The sequence below is a fragment of the Lepidochelys kempii genome, chromosome 2 (genome assembly GCF_965140285.1).
Source record: "Lepidochelys kempii isolate rLepKem1 chromosome 2, rLepKem1.hap1, whole genome shotgun sequence".
In the NCBI taxonomy this organism is placed as follows: Eukaryota; Metazoa; Chordata; order Testudines; family Cheloniidae; genus Lepidochelys; species Lepidochelys kempii.
Genome location: NC_136381.1, coordinates 255,615,391 through 255,631,675, shown reverse-complemented (window position 1 = coordinate 255,631,675; position 16,285 = coordinate 255,615,391). Strand labels below are relative to the sequence as shown.

At 40.8% G+C, this 16,285-nt stretch overlaps 1 protein-coding gene across 2 annotated transcripts in view; it reads right to left on the bottom strand.

Moving 5' to 3' along the window:
* The window catches only part of RHEB (Ras homolog, mTORC1 binding), a 60,733-nt gene that overhangs the window by 23,546 nt on the left and 20,902 nt on the right, over nucleotides 1-16,285 (bottom strand). For both annotated transcript variants that reach the window (XM_073334631.2, XM_073334630.2), the window contains exons 2-3: nucleotides 13,750-13,821; nucleotides 4,037-4,104 (exon numbers count right to left, since the gene is read on the bottom strand). In XM_073334631.2, coding sequence (XP_073190732.1) covers nucleotides 4,037-4,104; nucleotides 13,750-13,821 — 140 coding nt within the window. The remainder of the gene's footprint in view (nucleotides 1-4,036; nucleotides 4,105-13,749; nucleotides 13,822-16,285) is intronic.

Below are 16,285 nucleotides of genomic sequence, written 5' to 3'. Positions count from 1 at the left end.
CTGCTAGAGCAGGAGTCGGCGGCACGTGAGCTGATTTCTAGTGGCACTCTGCTGCCAGCCAGGGTCCCAGCCGCTGGCCCCACTCAGCCCGCTACCGGCCTGGATGGATAGAACCCCGGGCCAGCAGCCGGGACCCCGGCTGGCAGAGGCCGGCGACCGGAACCCCAGACCGGCAGCGGGTTGAGTGGCTCAGCACGCCGCTGGCCCCACTCAGCTGGGATCCTGGCCCGGGGTTCTGTCCATCCAGACCAGCAGCGCGGGTGTCAGACGGAACCCCAGACTGGCAGCACGCTGAGCTGCTCAGCCCGCTGCCAGTCTAGGGTTCTGTCCGCCAGCTCCTGCCAGCCAGGGTCCCGGCCGCCAGCCCTGCTCAGCCAGCTGTTCACCCGAGGTTCCCGTAAATGTAAAATGTATTATTGTCATGCGAAACCTTAAATTATTGAAGACTTGGCACGCCACTTCTCAAAGGTTGCTGCCCCCTGTGCTAGAGAATGAATAACTTGTCAGTGTCTCTGAAGGTCTTTGTTCTGTCTAGATAGAAGGCCAGAGCTCTCCTGACATCCCGGGTGTGCAACAGTGTATCCTGACTATGTAGATTTGATTTGGGGTGGAAGCCAGGCATGTGAATGGGCTGATTGAGATGTAAATCGGAAGAAACTTAGGTAAGAATTTGGGGTAGTGCCACACGACCTTATCCTTAAAACACATTGTAGCGGGGTGTGTGTGTGTGTGTGGGTGTGTGTGATGACATCCAGGTACCTATTTCTCAATGTGTCGTGCTGATGTAATGGCTATCGAGAATGCAGTCTTTGCTGCAAATGGAGCAGTGAGCAGGTAGTCAAAGGTTCAAAGGTGCAGTCTTGTGAGGCATTTAAGGACCAGATTAAGTTCCCATATTGGAGTAGGATGTTGGTCTGGTGGTTTCCCAGTCCTCTAAGGAATCTCACTGTGGTCAGATAGGCAAAGATAGAATAAACTTTTATTGGGGTGGAAAGCCGTGATGGTTGCGCCAGGTGGATTTGTATAGAGCTCAACTGATAGACCTGAGGTTTTCAGAGTTAGGGCACATCCCCGTATATCTGGAAGTGACGTGATCATTGGTGGAATCTGTCTAGTCATACCAGCTGACAAATTGTGTCCATTTTTGAGAATATGGGTAATGAGTAGATTGTTTCTTGCTGTGTAATAGTACTCTTTACGTCTTCGAACAGGCTGTCTCTAATAATCCTGTGAGCCATCGACCAACCATGCTTTTAGAGGTTTCATCCCAATCTCATGATGCTTCATCTTCCTGCCCTTCTGGGAGAGACAGGGAGCAGCATGAAGAGTAATCTGAGAGCAAACAGCTGTATCCTGTAAGGAAACCACATTTGCCTGTGCCAGGTTGGAACTATTAGAATGACACTGGCTCTATCGATCTTTATTTTGAGCATTGCTTTGGCTATTAAGGGAGCTGGTAAGAATGCATACAGTAGGGTTGATGATCACTGAAGGTGAAAAGCATCCCTCAAGGAATGGTGACCCAATCCATCCCTTGAGCCAAAGCGGGTGCATTTCTTACTTGACTCTGTGGCAAACTAGTCTATCTGAGGGGTGCCCCATTGACTGAATACGTTGTGTAATTCGTTGGGGGGAGGGGGTCTATTTCTCACTCATGGTCTTGGAAGAAGAGTCTGCTGAGTGCGTCTCCCATGGATTCAGAACATGCCTGCAAATAGGTAACTATGATGGTGATCTGGTTTTATGTACCAGTTCCAAAGCCTGACAGCCTCAGTGCAGAGGGAAGGAGATCTTGCTCCTCTTGGGCAGCTGATGTAAAACACGCATGATAGTATCTGTTATGATCTTATTTGTTTGCCCCTGATTAGTGATAGGAATTGGAGACAGGCATATCTGACTGCTCTTGAGTTCCAGGAGACTGCTCTTGAGATTCCAGGAGTTCCAGGGCAGGTGGTTGTCACTGTCTCTTGTGACAACCACCTGCCCTGAATCCTGTAAGTGTCTATATGTGCTCCCACCCTAGCAGAGATGCATTTGTCGTTCTGACGATTGGGTGAGGACGTGTAACTGGAACTGCTCTGCACATGCCGTGATGGTCTTTCTAGTCAAGGCATTGTTTTACAAAGGTAGGTACGGGAAGAAGCATATTTAGACTGTCTGGTGGATGAACAGACTGTTCTAAGCCACCCTTGAAGGCACGGCAGTCAAAGCCTGGCATGTTCTGTAACAAAGGTGGTGTAACAAAGGTGGTGGGCTGTATTTGTCCCAGTAATTAAATGCAGTTCCTGACCATGGTTTGGGGGCTAAGCTGAATTGTGTTTGCTGTGTTGGAAAGAGCCACAAACCTGTGCAGAGGAAGGTAGGCTCTTGCTGTCACTGGATCAAGATGTGCCCTTATGAACTCTAAGTTTTCCACAGGGGTCAAAACAGATTTTTTGTATGTTCAGTTGTAGGCCCTATTCAAGGAAGAGGTCTATGGCCTCAGAAGTTGCGTAAGACATCAGTTCCAGGAAGTGGCCTTTCAGCACCCAGCCATCCAGGTAAGGGGAAGCCAAGATATCTTTCCTGCAGCGCTTCACTGCTACCACAGAGAACCTTCGAAAAGGCCCTCAGTCTGGATGATAGGCCGAAGGGGAGCACTCCATAGTGAAAGTGCTCATGGCTAATAATGAAACTGAGGAATTGTTTGTGGGGTGGGTGGGTAGCGAGGTGGAAATATGCATCTTGAAGGTCAAGGACTGAGAATCAAATCTCCTTGCTCTAATGATGGAATCATCATTGCAAACGTCATTTTGAATTTCTGTGCCTCCACATAGGTGGTGAGTAAGTAGCCTCAGGTCTAGGATGGGTTTCCAACCTCAACTCTGTTTGGCACCTGGAAGTACCTTGCATAAAACCCCTTCCCTCTGTGCTGCATGGGAACTGATTCTACAGACACACAACTTACCATTGGGAACTATTTCTTGATGAAGAAATTGTGTAACACTGCTCATGCTGCTCTGAAACCCTACCACACACAGGAGTGACAGAACTATGAGTGAGGGATATTCGTGCCCGTAGTGGAGATGCCATACAATAAAAAGGCAAAGGGCAAACTCTCCATAATCTTGTCCTGAATTTAAATCCTTAGAAATACAAAATCATGAAATATACACATACACAGCCATGGGATTACATTAGCATCATGCATTGACACATGCTTGAGTATTTCTTTATGGAAGCTAAATTTTGCAGAGAGTCCCTATCATCATCAAGCTAAATGACTGTTTCATAGACCATTTATGTTCAAAACCTCCTGGAACATTCCCGGTATCTCCAAGACTGTGTGCACAAGCAACCCACCTACTCTCTGGGATTTAACAAAATGTAGTAGTCTATTTTAGTTGCAGGATCCAGCATATTTGTCAATGCCCACTAGACATTCATTCATGAGCAGCACAGAAATATGAATGTCAGTAATTATCACCGATTACAAATAAAATAACGCCCACCTTCATTTTGGTTATGCATAGCCTATGGCAGCTGGTCTTGGAGTCTGCAATAATAGGTTCTATCAGTTTAGCCCTTCTGCATTAAATGAATGCAATCAAGAATGCTAACAGGCATTACTAGCACATTACATTAAAAAGTGACGCGTCGACGTAACCGTATTTTTTGTATTTTGTTTGATGTAGCCAAATTCACTTTCCAAACACTAGTTTAAAAAAAAAAAAACCACTACAATACACTGCTTTAGCAATGTTTAATAGCCCCTCTCTATTAACCCCAAACAATCTGAACACATTTCTACTAATTTTGGGGGACTATACTATTTGATAGTATCACATTGGAAGTTAATTCAATTACTGCTAAATTAGCAAATACTAGTTTAGTGCTGTAAGCAAAGTGTAAAGGCCTTCAGACCCCCTTTATTCAAATATATCAATTGTGGTGTTTTGCTTAACACAGGACAATAGCACTCTAATCCTACAGGAGTAGCAATAAAACATGTAGTCTTCATTCTGAAGGAATGGTTCAGACAACAAAGGTCACTTACTTGGCCAGCTGTGTCTACTAGCTGAAGATGATATTCTTGCCCATTTACTGTGATCAGTTTTGTAAAAGCTAGAGGAAACAAGAGAAATGCACTTCAGAATTAAAACTGAATAGCTTTATACTCAAAGTCTACTGATATCAGACCAGAAATTAGTGGAGAGAACTCTAGTGGAACAATCTGAAGTTTAAGTTTTTAAAGAGGGAGTGAAAGACTAAATTGGGGTGCTCTGTATACAGTTAATATATTGCATACACTGAACATTAATGTTAATTATTAATTTAAAACTTCTGAAAATTGGAATTGCACACACTGGATGCAGAATTTCTCATAAAAGAGTTATTTCTTTATGTTTAAAGCACTTTAAGATTGTAGACTTTTCAAATAGATAAAAACTAGTGGACAAATTGTAGACCTAACTGGATTTTCACATTAAGAGTTACCTGAATGCAAGTCAATGTCAAAGTTAGTTAAGATTTAACATGAGGTCTTCAGTTTCAGAACCATTCTCTAAATCCAGTTTTCCTGATCTGAATACTGACCATGAAGCAAAAACACCAAAAAATGTTTTTAGCACAATGCAATTAAAAATAGCAGTGATTTATTGTGAACAAACTGCACACAGGACCACAGAAATTCTGACTTGAAGATGTCGCACTACTTTTAACTTGCTGCAGTTATCGCAGCACATTCAGTTCCTAATCAGGAAGTATATTTAGTACTATTAGAGGAAATCAAAACACTATTTATCAAGAAATGCCAATGCACATTATAAGCAGAAGATTATCTGGAAGCCACAACTCAATTTTTTCTTTTTTGCTTTTGTGAGGGTATATTAGCATAGTAATGTTATAGTAAGTGTAATATAAGCTAGTTGCCTCCAGTATTTTACTACCACATTCATGCAGAGAACATAAGGAGCCAATTTCAAAGCTTTTTGTTTTGGCCCAGATGGTTAGTCTTTGTACTTTCCAAATGTACACCCTAGCTTTCAACACTCTTGATATGCCTCTAGGGTTATTACAATGTTATGGACTGAAATTTTGACTTAGGTCTCTAATGTTTAAAGCAGCACAGATTTCCTGAAAGGATGAAAGTCATAAACAAACAGCACCTTAAGGTTAACTATTTTAGTGCTGAATGTTTTAGCAAGAACATTAAGCTGATGTGCTAAGCACACATTTCCTGACTTGCCTCCCAGCGGCCAAATGTTTTGGGAGTCCAAAACTTCTAGCATCCCCGTTGACAATCTCCACAATGCAGTTCTCTCCCTCTGCCAGTATAAACTTTTGCAGTGCATTGAAGGCGATAACTTTCAGTATTAATGTTTGTGCTTTCCTGTAAACTAAACAACGAATACCACAAAGACGCTATTATTCATTTTTGTGTTTTGTTAAACTTGTGGAGGTTTATCTATCCAAAGCCACTGCAGAATTGCCAATAAGGGTACTGGACAGCTGCAGAATCTAAGCACCCTACTGGGGAATTTAGATCAAGTAGTTAGTATGAACAGGGTTTTATGTCATATACGAACTAATCCTACTAGGTAACCTCCAAATGCATAGCCACAGTATGTGTATTGTGGAGATTGAGGCATGGATGAGGGTTATCCGAACAAAGCCTCAACCAGTTAAGAAATAATGAGTAGATATGGCCTCTGATAAAGGGCATACGTCTGTCTTTTGACGTGTCTATAAATTGGAGGTATCTGTCTGGATAAGTTACTGGTGTGTGTCTCAATAAGCTTACACCATGCCCAGTACTATTCTAGCTTTCTTCTGGAATGAAGAGCTCCAAGTTAAAAAATGATAGCAGTTATGTTCTTGCTCTATATGAGAAAGTATTAGGGTACTGATGAAAACACACTACTACCTCAAAAAGCGTTAATGAGCAAAGTCACAATTTTCAAGATTCTTGGGTCAAGTTAGTAAGATGGAAAAACAAGCCCCTTTAGACAAGAAGGCCACATTAACACATTTAAGAGGTCCAGAAACTGGAAGGGGATAGCACTATTACCTACCATATCAAAGCTCTGACCAGTCAAATGACTCCAAAATGTTAGAACGTCTCATACATGCAGTTACATAGTTCAAAGGGGTAAAAACTGATGGCATCTCTTTTGGGTGTGTTCTAGAAACCCAATATACATGCTAAATGAGGAACTGTTCATCACTGCTAAAAGTCAGTGGTAAAGACTAAGACGGGAAACATGCAGTGGAGGAGTTACTGAGCATCAGGAGCAGGAGGCACCCAAATTATAATGTTAAAAGCTTCACTACTACTAATGGCAATTATGCAGTGCCTTTGGAGAGATAAACCTTCACAGGTCTTATAAAAGCATGAAAATAAATAATAGAGCCTTTGCAGTATTCATTGTTTAGTTTAAGGTAAAGCACAAAAAATAATATTCAAAGTTTATATTGGCAGAGGTGAAGACACTGCATTGTGGAGGTTGTCAAGGAGGAAGATAGAAGTTTTTGTAGCTGGTAAGGGACTCCCCACACTTTTGGCCAGTGGAAGGCAGATCAGGAACAGCGATAAGCACATCAGCTGGATTTTCTTGCTAACGCATTCAGCACCGAAATAACATGTCCATAATGCTTACTATTCCTTTGCTCACACATTTATTCTTAACAGTACTTTAGGTTGCTCTTGTGATCAAGACTCTAAAACTGAAGATATTCAGACTGTTACATTAGATTATTTGCAACAAAACTTTCACTTTATATCTCCTCAATCCTTCAGATTGGGAAGGAGGAGAAGGTTTTTTGGGCATTTAGTCTTTTGGCTTCCAGACAAATTAACTGCCATCTCATCAAAGGTGACAGCACTTGGCGGCAACGTAAGCAAGAGAAGACTGACAGGCAATAGAATGTATATGAGCTGCTGACACAGTCCACCCCCAAATGTGCACTGTTACTGTCTGTGCCACAACAAGAGTGCCATTGAATACATATACTCAAATGGGTTTATAGCTCAGCAGGATTATCCTTGAGTGGAGATATAAAAGACAATGGCAAACTATCCCCACAAAGGTACAGGGCTGTTAGCTATTCTTAAAAAGAGAAGCTGCCTCTCAAAAGTTGAGCTATTATTTCTGCACCCCTTCCTTGAATTTTATCTATTCTTCATTCATGCTCCCAAACCCTTTGTTTCTGCCTCTTTCTAGGCTTCTGCCAAGATATTTCCTACTACACTCCTCGCAAATGCATAACAGAGCTATCCTTAAGACAGGCACCCTCTGAGCCATTTGTTGCTGCTCTTTTAGATGGCTTGAGACGACGACCCTGGTGACCAACATGAACCACATCTTCTGCCCATAGGTGCAGTGTGCTGTCTCCACCTCATTCAGTCCAGTATGCATGGCAAACAGAAAACAAATTTAGCTCTTAACTGAAGTACTTTTGGTAAACCAAGTCTGTCTACCTGTGCCCTACTTACTCCTATTTTGGAAAGCCTATGGTTCCTCTCCCCCTTGTGACACCTTCACACAGAATTGTGTGCACTTTGCTCCTTCTGAACAAGCAATTTGCATGCAGTAGTCTCCACCTGTCTAAACAGTTGAAATCCTCGTCACTCTTTCTTCCTCAGGGCCCAGCAGGAGCAACACTAATCTAAAGCAACACTACTGCTTGGGAGAAGGAAGAAAAGGGTAACCTCATCATCTTCACTTTCTCCTCAAACACCGCTGCTCCAACATTAGTCTTATTAAAACACAGAAGGAGCGGAGAAATTTACCAGAACAGCCTTGCTCTTTGTTTTTTATCAATACAATCAGGCTCAGCTGTTTAGAGTTATCTACTTGCCTTGACAGTATAAACATGCAAAAAAATTCAAGGCACGTTAATTGCATCACTGCACACCTCCCAAATCCATTTCAATTCTTACACCGAGAGGTACTTTACCACAGCAGTTACAGGCTGGAGGGAACCTCAACAGGTCATCAAGTACAGCCACCTGTGCTGAGGCAGGACCAAGTAAACCTCCACTATACCTCACAGGTGTTTGTCCAACTTGTTTCTAAAAGCCTCCGATAGTGGGTATTCCACAAGCTCCTTTGGAAGACTATTCCAGAGTTTAGCTATTCTTACAGTTACAAAGTTTTTCCTAATATCCAATCTACAACTTCCTTGCTGCAGATTAAGCCTATTACTTCTTGTCCTACCTTCAGTGGACACTGAGAACAATTAATCACTGTCCTCTTTATAACAGTCCCTAAAATATTTGAAGGCTGTATCAGGATCCCCTCTCAGTCCTATTTTCTGAGGGTAAAACATGCCCAGTTTTATTTAACCTTTTTTCATAGGTCAGTTTTTCTAAACCTTTTATCATTTTTTGTTGCTCTCCTCTGGACTCTCTTCAATTTAATCTATATCTTTCTTAAAGTGTGGTGCCCAGAACGGGACAGTACTCCAGCTGAAGCCTCACTAGTGCCAAGTAAAGCCAGACAAGTACCCCACCCTCCGGGCCTTATTTACAACATTCCTGTTAATACATCCCAGAATGATACCAGCCTTTCACACAACTGCATCACATTGATGACTCATTCAATTTGTGATCCACTGTAACCTCCAGATCTTTTTCCACAATACTACTATTTCTACCCAATTATTCCCCACATTTTGTAATTGTGCTTTTAATTTTTTCTTAATTGTAGTACTTGGCACTTGTCTTTACTGAATTTCATTTTGTTATTTCAGACCAATTCTTTAATTTGTCAAGGTTGTTTTCCTCTGTTTTCCCTATCCTCTGAAGTGCAACCTACCCCCACTTGGTGTCATCTGCTAAATCATATATGCATACTCGCCACTCCATTATCCAAGTCAATAACTGAAATACCGACTAGCACTGTACCAGACCCAGGACTAGGTATAACCTCCCTGTTGGACAGCAAGCCATTGATAACTACTGTGGCTATGGTCTTTCAAGCAGTTACGCATCCATCTTCAAGTAATTTCATCTAGACCACATTTCCCCAGTTGCATGATTGTCCCATGGGACTGTCAAAAGCCTTACTAAAAAATAAAGATACATCACATCTACTGCTCACCCCCCATCCACCAGGTCAGTAACCTTGTTAAAAAATTAGGTTGATTTGGCACGATTGGTTCTTGATAAATCCATGCTGGCTATTTCTTATAACCCTATCATCAAGGTGCATACAAATTGACTGTTGAATAATTTGTTCTAGTATCTTTCCAGGTATTGACATTATGCTGACTGGCCCAGGTCCTCTTTGTTCCCCTTTTAAAGACAGGTGTTACGTTTGCCCTTCTCCATTCTTTTGGGACCTCACCTGTCCTCCATGAGTTCTCAAAGATAACTGCTAAAGGTTCCACGATTGCTTCAGCTAGCTTCTTAAGTACCTGAGGATGAATTTCCTCAAGCCCTGCTAACCCGAATACATCTAATGCATCATATTTTCTTTAACTGGTTCTTTCCCTATTTGGACTTGAGTTCCATCCCCCATGTTAATATTAATTGCGTTGGGTATCTGGTTACTATTAACCTTTTTAGTGAAGATTGAAGCAAAACAGGCATTAACATCTCTGCCTTCTTGATGTCATCAGTTATTAGCTCTCTTTCCCCACTACAGACACCTACACAAAGAAACTATGCTTTCCTTCATCTTTCTCTTGCTCCTAGCATATTTAAAGAACCTCTTATTGCCTTTTTATGTCTCTTGCTAGGTGTAACTCATTTCATGCTTTAGCCTTTCTGATTTTGTCCCTACCTGCTTGTCAATAAAAAGGGAAGAACTCAAGATCTACGCTTACTATGTCAATGGGAGAGAATTTGATAAAAATTTCCTCATTTCCCTGCGACAATGGAGATTTCACACCCACTTCTAGAGCCAAAAATGAGTCCCACATTTTAAAGAGGCAGACTGATGGGATGAATTATGTCTTGTGCCCCAAGAACAGCCTGACTTTATAGTTTGTTACGCAACTTTATTACGAGCTCTCACTAATGAGTATGTGCATTTTCAAAACTAAACTACAGCTCTGTGCCTAAGTAATTCTGCATTTGAATTAAAAGCAAAGTTTGGGAGACATTTTAAAGGCTAGACTCATGAGCACTAAATTTGAATTAACGTAAAAAAAGCTTCAGAAGTTGAACTGTTTTGTATATGGCATTTGGCAAAGGTGAATTGTGCCAAAGTTCTGATACAGGAATATGTAGTACAAGAATACCTTGTTTAATGTAAAGAAACTGGTAACAGGGTAAGAAGTTACTGCAAACAAAGATATCTAGAGGGCAATAAAAGCTATACTGTTTCTTTAGCTTACATTTCATTTACTTCTGTGACATTACAGTAGAGATTCTGGCACTGGATTCAGGTCAAATGTTTTACAGTTTGTTACTAAACATTCTGGAGAAATGCAAACCCTCCCCCAAGCACAGCATTTGAATTCACCCACCACTTTGCCACTATTATTCACTGCAGACCTGAGACTACATCATAGGTTCTGAAGGAACAGAAAAACAGAATTGCTTTCATGTTTCCCACTGTCTTGTGCTTCTCACATAAACAGAAGCATGCAATGAGAGATCTTCAAAATAAGATTTAGTGATCAGAAATGCATATTAAAGAATTTCCATTTTCAAACAATTTAGATAGTAATGCAAATACACTGCCTTTTAAGAAGTTTAATCAGTAACTGTAGACAAGAGGGCAGAGATTTGAGACACTAGTCTGGTCACAAAAAAACCTGATTTTAGATTTGTCAGGGTTTTTTTTGTTTTTTTTAACTAGAGCACTAATAAAAGGAAAATCTCTTAACTGAAGCTTTTCTAAGACTCAATCTACAGCCTTATCTCCAGAGGACAAGACAGATTTACTTCTCTTAAAGGTTTGGGCGTTCAGGGCAATAGCAGCAGTCCACTGAATGCTACCGAGTAAGACCACCACCTTCTCAACATACCATACTTTGAGAGCTTTGCATCTCACACATGGCCTATTAGAGATTGACACATAGGATACATACTTTAAAGAGAAAAACCTCAAAAAAGCTACCTTCACACTGCAGAAAGGAGGGGGACAGAAGAGAAATTCCTGAAAACGGTTTCTCAGGAGAAAATATTTACAAGGCAAGAACTTCTCTAAAAAGGCATCTTTACTGTTACTGCTGAATTCTGCAAAGTGAACATCAATTAGTGGACCTTCACATGGCCTCCCAGTTTGAGGTTAACCATGTCATAGCATAGTGAGACTCAGACAGTCCTCTTGATAACAGCATTGTCCATCAAATTGGTGTCAAATAAAACAGCTGGCTGGACTTTAAGGGATTTAATGTGCTCCAAAAAGAACCTTGAAGACCCTTTAATACCTAGCATATAGAGAAAAGATTTAGTGAGTGAGGCTGAGAATGAGGAAAGTATGTTGGCAGTTTCCACAGACTCCTTAAGTCTAAGGAAACATCAAATTACTGACTCCCTAGAACCATATCCAGTGGAAGCTTAGTATGAAGGTGGGTCATGAAGGTCTGAAACTCACTTGGTCCACAAGCCTCTCTCACTGCCACCAGGCTAGAGGCCCTCCATGTAAGACTTGAGCTCACATGAACAAAACAGTTGAACAGCTTTCAAGCAGCCTTGTCAGGGCCACAATATCTGACAACCTTCTCTTTTAGTGGGAGAAGGTTTAGGAGTGTCAAGCCCCACATGAACCTGACGACAAACTGCAGAGATGGGTCTACCTTTGACTAGTTACACCCTACAGCATCCCGACATAGCTATGGGGAGTTAAGTTCTTTGAGATTAACCTGAAGACTAACTAGTCAAGCAGTTTGTGTGGAACAAGTAAAGGGGGGTTCATGCACACCTGTTTACATTATCCTGCAGTTCTTTTCCCCTCTTCAAATTGTAGGCCTTTCTGGCAGTTCCCTCCCCTCTTACCGCACCCCCCACCCCAAGGTGCCGGATCACATGAGCCACGTTTTGGAAACACTACACATATAGATCTGTTAAAAATAAAACTAGTGAGCTGGCTGGAAGGAGATGCAAGGTTCAGAGACAATCTGATACTAACCTGAGTGACTCAAGCCTGATGGGATTGGCTTTGGCTCTCTGCAGAGTTGACTGTGCTACACTGGCCCAGATAGGTACAGTTATTCAGTTCAAACCTTTCAGCTTTGCTATTAATTTAGCTACCAGAGGGACTAGTGGAAAGGCATAAAGGTGCCTCCTTCTCCAAAGTGAAATGGCGAAAAAGTCCCTTGCTATTACAGCCTTCTCTAGATTGCACTGGCAGAGGACAAGTCGCTTCCTGATCCATTTAATGGTGAAGACCCAGCTTGCTTCCCAATCCAGAGGGCATTTGTGAATTCAGTCTACAATAGTGTTCTTCTCTACAAAGTACACACTGACTACATATGTTTTGTAGAAAAGCCAACTCCAATGCCTAGGAGTGCCAACACAGTATGCTTGACAGCATTACTACCAGGTGCTATGATAACACAAATCAATTCTCAGGGAGGATAGGTCAACCAACTGCTATTAGCCAAAATGGACAGGGACGCAATCCTAGGCCCTGGGTGTTCCTAAGTCTCTGACTGCATGACAAAGGGTGGATCAGTCAGTAATTGCCCTGTTCTATTCATTCCCTCTGAAGCATCTGGCACCAGCCCTGTCGGAAGTCAGGATACTGGTCAAGGTGGACCATCAGTCTTACCCAGTTTGGCCATTCTTATGTTTTTAATTAAAATAAAGCCTATTCTGTGAGATTTTGTTTTTCCATCTTTTATGTTGCCAATTTTCATTGGCCATCTTAATCATGTGGTGGGAGTTTTTCCAAAATAAGTTATTGACAGAGTGCCAATTAGCAGAGGCAAGTCTTTAGAAATTTAGGACTTGTCTTCTGTTGGAGTAACTATTTTGTTAAGTTTTCAAGTGCAGAGAAACCCTCAATGATTTACGCAGATCTGACTGGAAGGAAAGATTTATGAGAAAAAATATCAGATATGACATCCCTGGATCTCTGCAGAAGAGCTGGAACACAGTAAATGAAGCACAGATACTGTAAGAGGGTAGCATTTATTATCACCGGGGTAGAATTCAATGGACAGTAAGGACCCTGCTACTGCTGTTTCTAAGGATTAAAAAAAGTCAGTCCTGTACTAAGATGCTAGAATGAGAAACTTGCACAGATGTATCTTTGGAAAAAGACCCCACTTCCCTTGCAGTATTATGCTAGTGCATGGAAATCTGAAAGCGAATGACGAGAAATTAGTGTTTAAACTAAAATTTTCTATTATCCAAATAGAAGTGCAGAGAACAAACAGCATAATTAAAAGCACACTGGATGAATTTTGGGGACTTTTACACAGATATATTTATCAAGACGTACCAATGAAGTTACAATTCATGAGAGAGTAACATGATCAATGAGTACAATGTTCCTATCGGAAGACAAACACCAGGATATATTTTAAATCAGATTTTGGTATTGTTTTCTTGCATCGCGTGTTTGAAGTCAAACCAGAGATATTATATTGTTCCTTTTGCATATTACAAGTTGTAATATATGCAAAGCAGCTTTCTATCAAACACTGTTCCTCTGTTCAGTGCACTTTAAGGTTCCAGTGTTAAAATGAAAATCCTCATATGGATGATCATTCCATATGAAAAGCCTTTTTTGGGATTATGCAAAAAGGACAAATTTAATGTCTAGGGAAGCACTTGGAAAGCAGCTTCAATTACCTAAAGATACTTACTGTTTTCTATGGTTGGATCATATGAATCAACAAACTGGCCTTCCACAAACTGAATAGTCAATGAAGATTTCCCTACAAAGGAAGCAAAAAAATATTTATTTAAATCCAAATTTAAAATCCCACTGTACAGAAACATATTCCAATGAGTTAATTAAGCCATTTAGAGCGAGAGTCTGCTACCAGATACAAAGTGATATTACAATAATCAAAGTTTAATGTGTTTTATGAAATAAGCATACAAACCTGTGGTGGCTTAAACCCTGGCTACAATTGGCTATTGAACCTTGTTACTGAAATAGTTCAATAGCCAGTTCAATAGCTAGGTTCTCAATCAGTACCAAAAATGATGCAAGAACTAGCACAGACCGGTCTGACAAGCGGTTTTCAGCAAGGGTTCTGTTTCCTAGCATAGTCAGAGCACCCACTCCAGTTTGTAGTATAAGAAACCAATTTCTGTTCCAAGTGGTGTTGATTAACATGTACTAAGATGCAAGTACCCACAAGACAACGTGGCATTTTCATACTTAATTATAAGGACAAGAGCTATGCAAGAGAAAACAGGAACTTTACATTAAGAAAAAAGGGAAGAGCGCAAGATGCTAAATGATGGCAATAATAAAAAGAAAAGGAGTACTTGTGGCACCTTAGAGACTAACCAATGTATTTGAGCATAAGCTTTCGTGAGCTACAGCTCACTTCATCGGATGTATACTGTGGATGCATACTTTCCACAGTATGCATCCGATGAAGTGAGCTGTAGCTCACGAAAGCTTATGCTCAAATACATTGGTTAGTTTCTAAGGTGCCACAAGTACTCCTTTTCTTTTTGCGAATACAGATTAACATGGCTGTTACTCTGAAAAATGGCAATAATGAAAATCATTTCAGTATCAGGATTAAAGACTGTGTTCCACACAAAAGTTTAAGGGCAAAGTCAGTCACCTCACTTATGCAGGCATTCTATCACCTATACAGTATTGGGCATGGTGAAGAGTTACATTTACCAGTTTGGAACACTAGAGAATGGCTGTGCCAAATCAGTTGATTGCATTTTTATTAAAATGCATTCATCCAATCTGTAGTAGTTTAAAGAATAAAACCACTATACTATAGTTAAAACCCTCTTAATTGTTTCACTCTAAGAGGCATTTAACCCTCTGCCCTCATCAGAAAAAGTTATGACTACATTAGGATCCACATTTGTCTTTCAAGTCATAACAGTGAGAAACTGAGAATTTCACATCCCTCATTAACCTCGATTAAGAACTGGTCTCCACACATTTCATGATTAATCCAGGGGCCTGTAATTTAAAAACAGTTATATGTCCAGCCCTTGTGGTTCTGCAAAATTATACTGTTAAACTGATGCAAGAATGTCTACCCAATTCTGAAAACAGTTTGAAATCATTGAGAAGTATGACCTGCCCTATTCATCTCAATAGTATGATAAAGACTAAGAAGAATACATTTAAGATCCTGCTAACATTTAGCTGGTTTTAAAAGTCATGGTTAAGCTGTAAAGCTCAGTAGCAAATAATTCAATTTGTGTCTACCCATCAACTTTTCTGTCATCACAACCATATTTGTGTGCTTCCACCTCGAGAAGACAAGCATTCAGAGCACAATGAGGGGCAGTGCACCCCAGTATGTCCTACTTCAAAGAGCTGGAAAGGAGAAACTGGCCAACCAATTTCACAAAGATAACTAGGGTCCAGGATGCACTGCAAAAAAGTCCACGTTATAGGAAGACAAATGAGCCAGACTAGGCCTCTGGCAGGGGTGAATCACTGTTGGCCGCTACAGTAAGCCATATGACATTGACAAGCAATATCCAGAGAGTTTCTGCACTACAGAAATTGGAGAACCATTTGACAATCGTCCCAAACACTCCTTGTTCCCTGTAAGACTTCCTCAAAAGTTGGAGGGCAGCATTCATAATTGGCAGCGAATGGCATGGAACAACTATGAGAGGGCCCTGTTCAGGTTCTGTGCTGCACCTACTTCCCTCAAGTGTTAGGGAAGTTCTAGTATCACACTAACGAGCTGAGAGAAAACTGCACCAATTAGGGTTGTTGTTTTTTTTAATTTTTTAATTTCAACTTAGCAGTATATATATTTATCGAGTGTACTTAAAAACAAAAGCTAAAAAGTCTTTTCACAGGCCAAGACAAAGTTCAAGGGTCTATTTCCCATTCAACAGCTAATCCTACCTAAAGCTATAAAGGAAATACTGATTCTTACACAGTTTAAGTATTAGAACAGTCATCAACTCTTATATGGGAGGGGCATCTTGATCTTAGGTCTTTGCAAATCAAAGCCATGCAAATCCACCATTAGACAGGTGACTTCAAAAGCTGAATTTTGTCAGGAGTAAATTAAAATGAAGTGATTCACATGGCAATAATTTAAGATGAAACTTGGGCAACTACTGAAGATTGGACTTGTTTTGTCCAGTTACATCTTAACTAGAGGCTAAGGGAACTTGTCTGCCCTCAGGAGGGATTCTGCTAACTGCTCATATTTACCAGGATTCTCA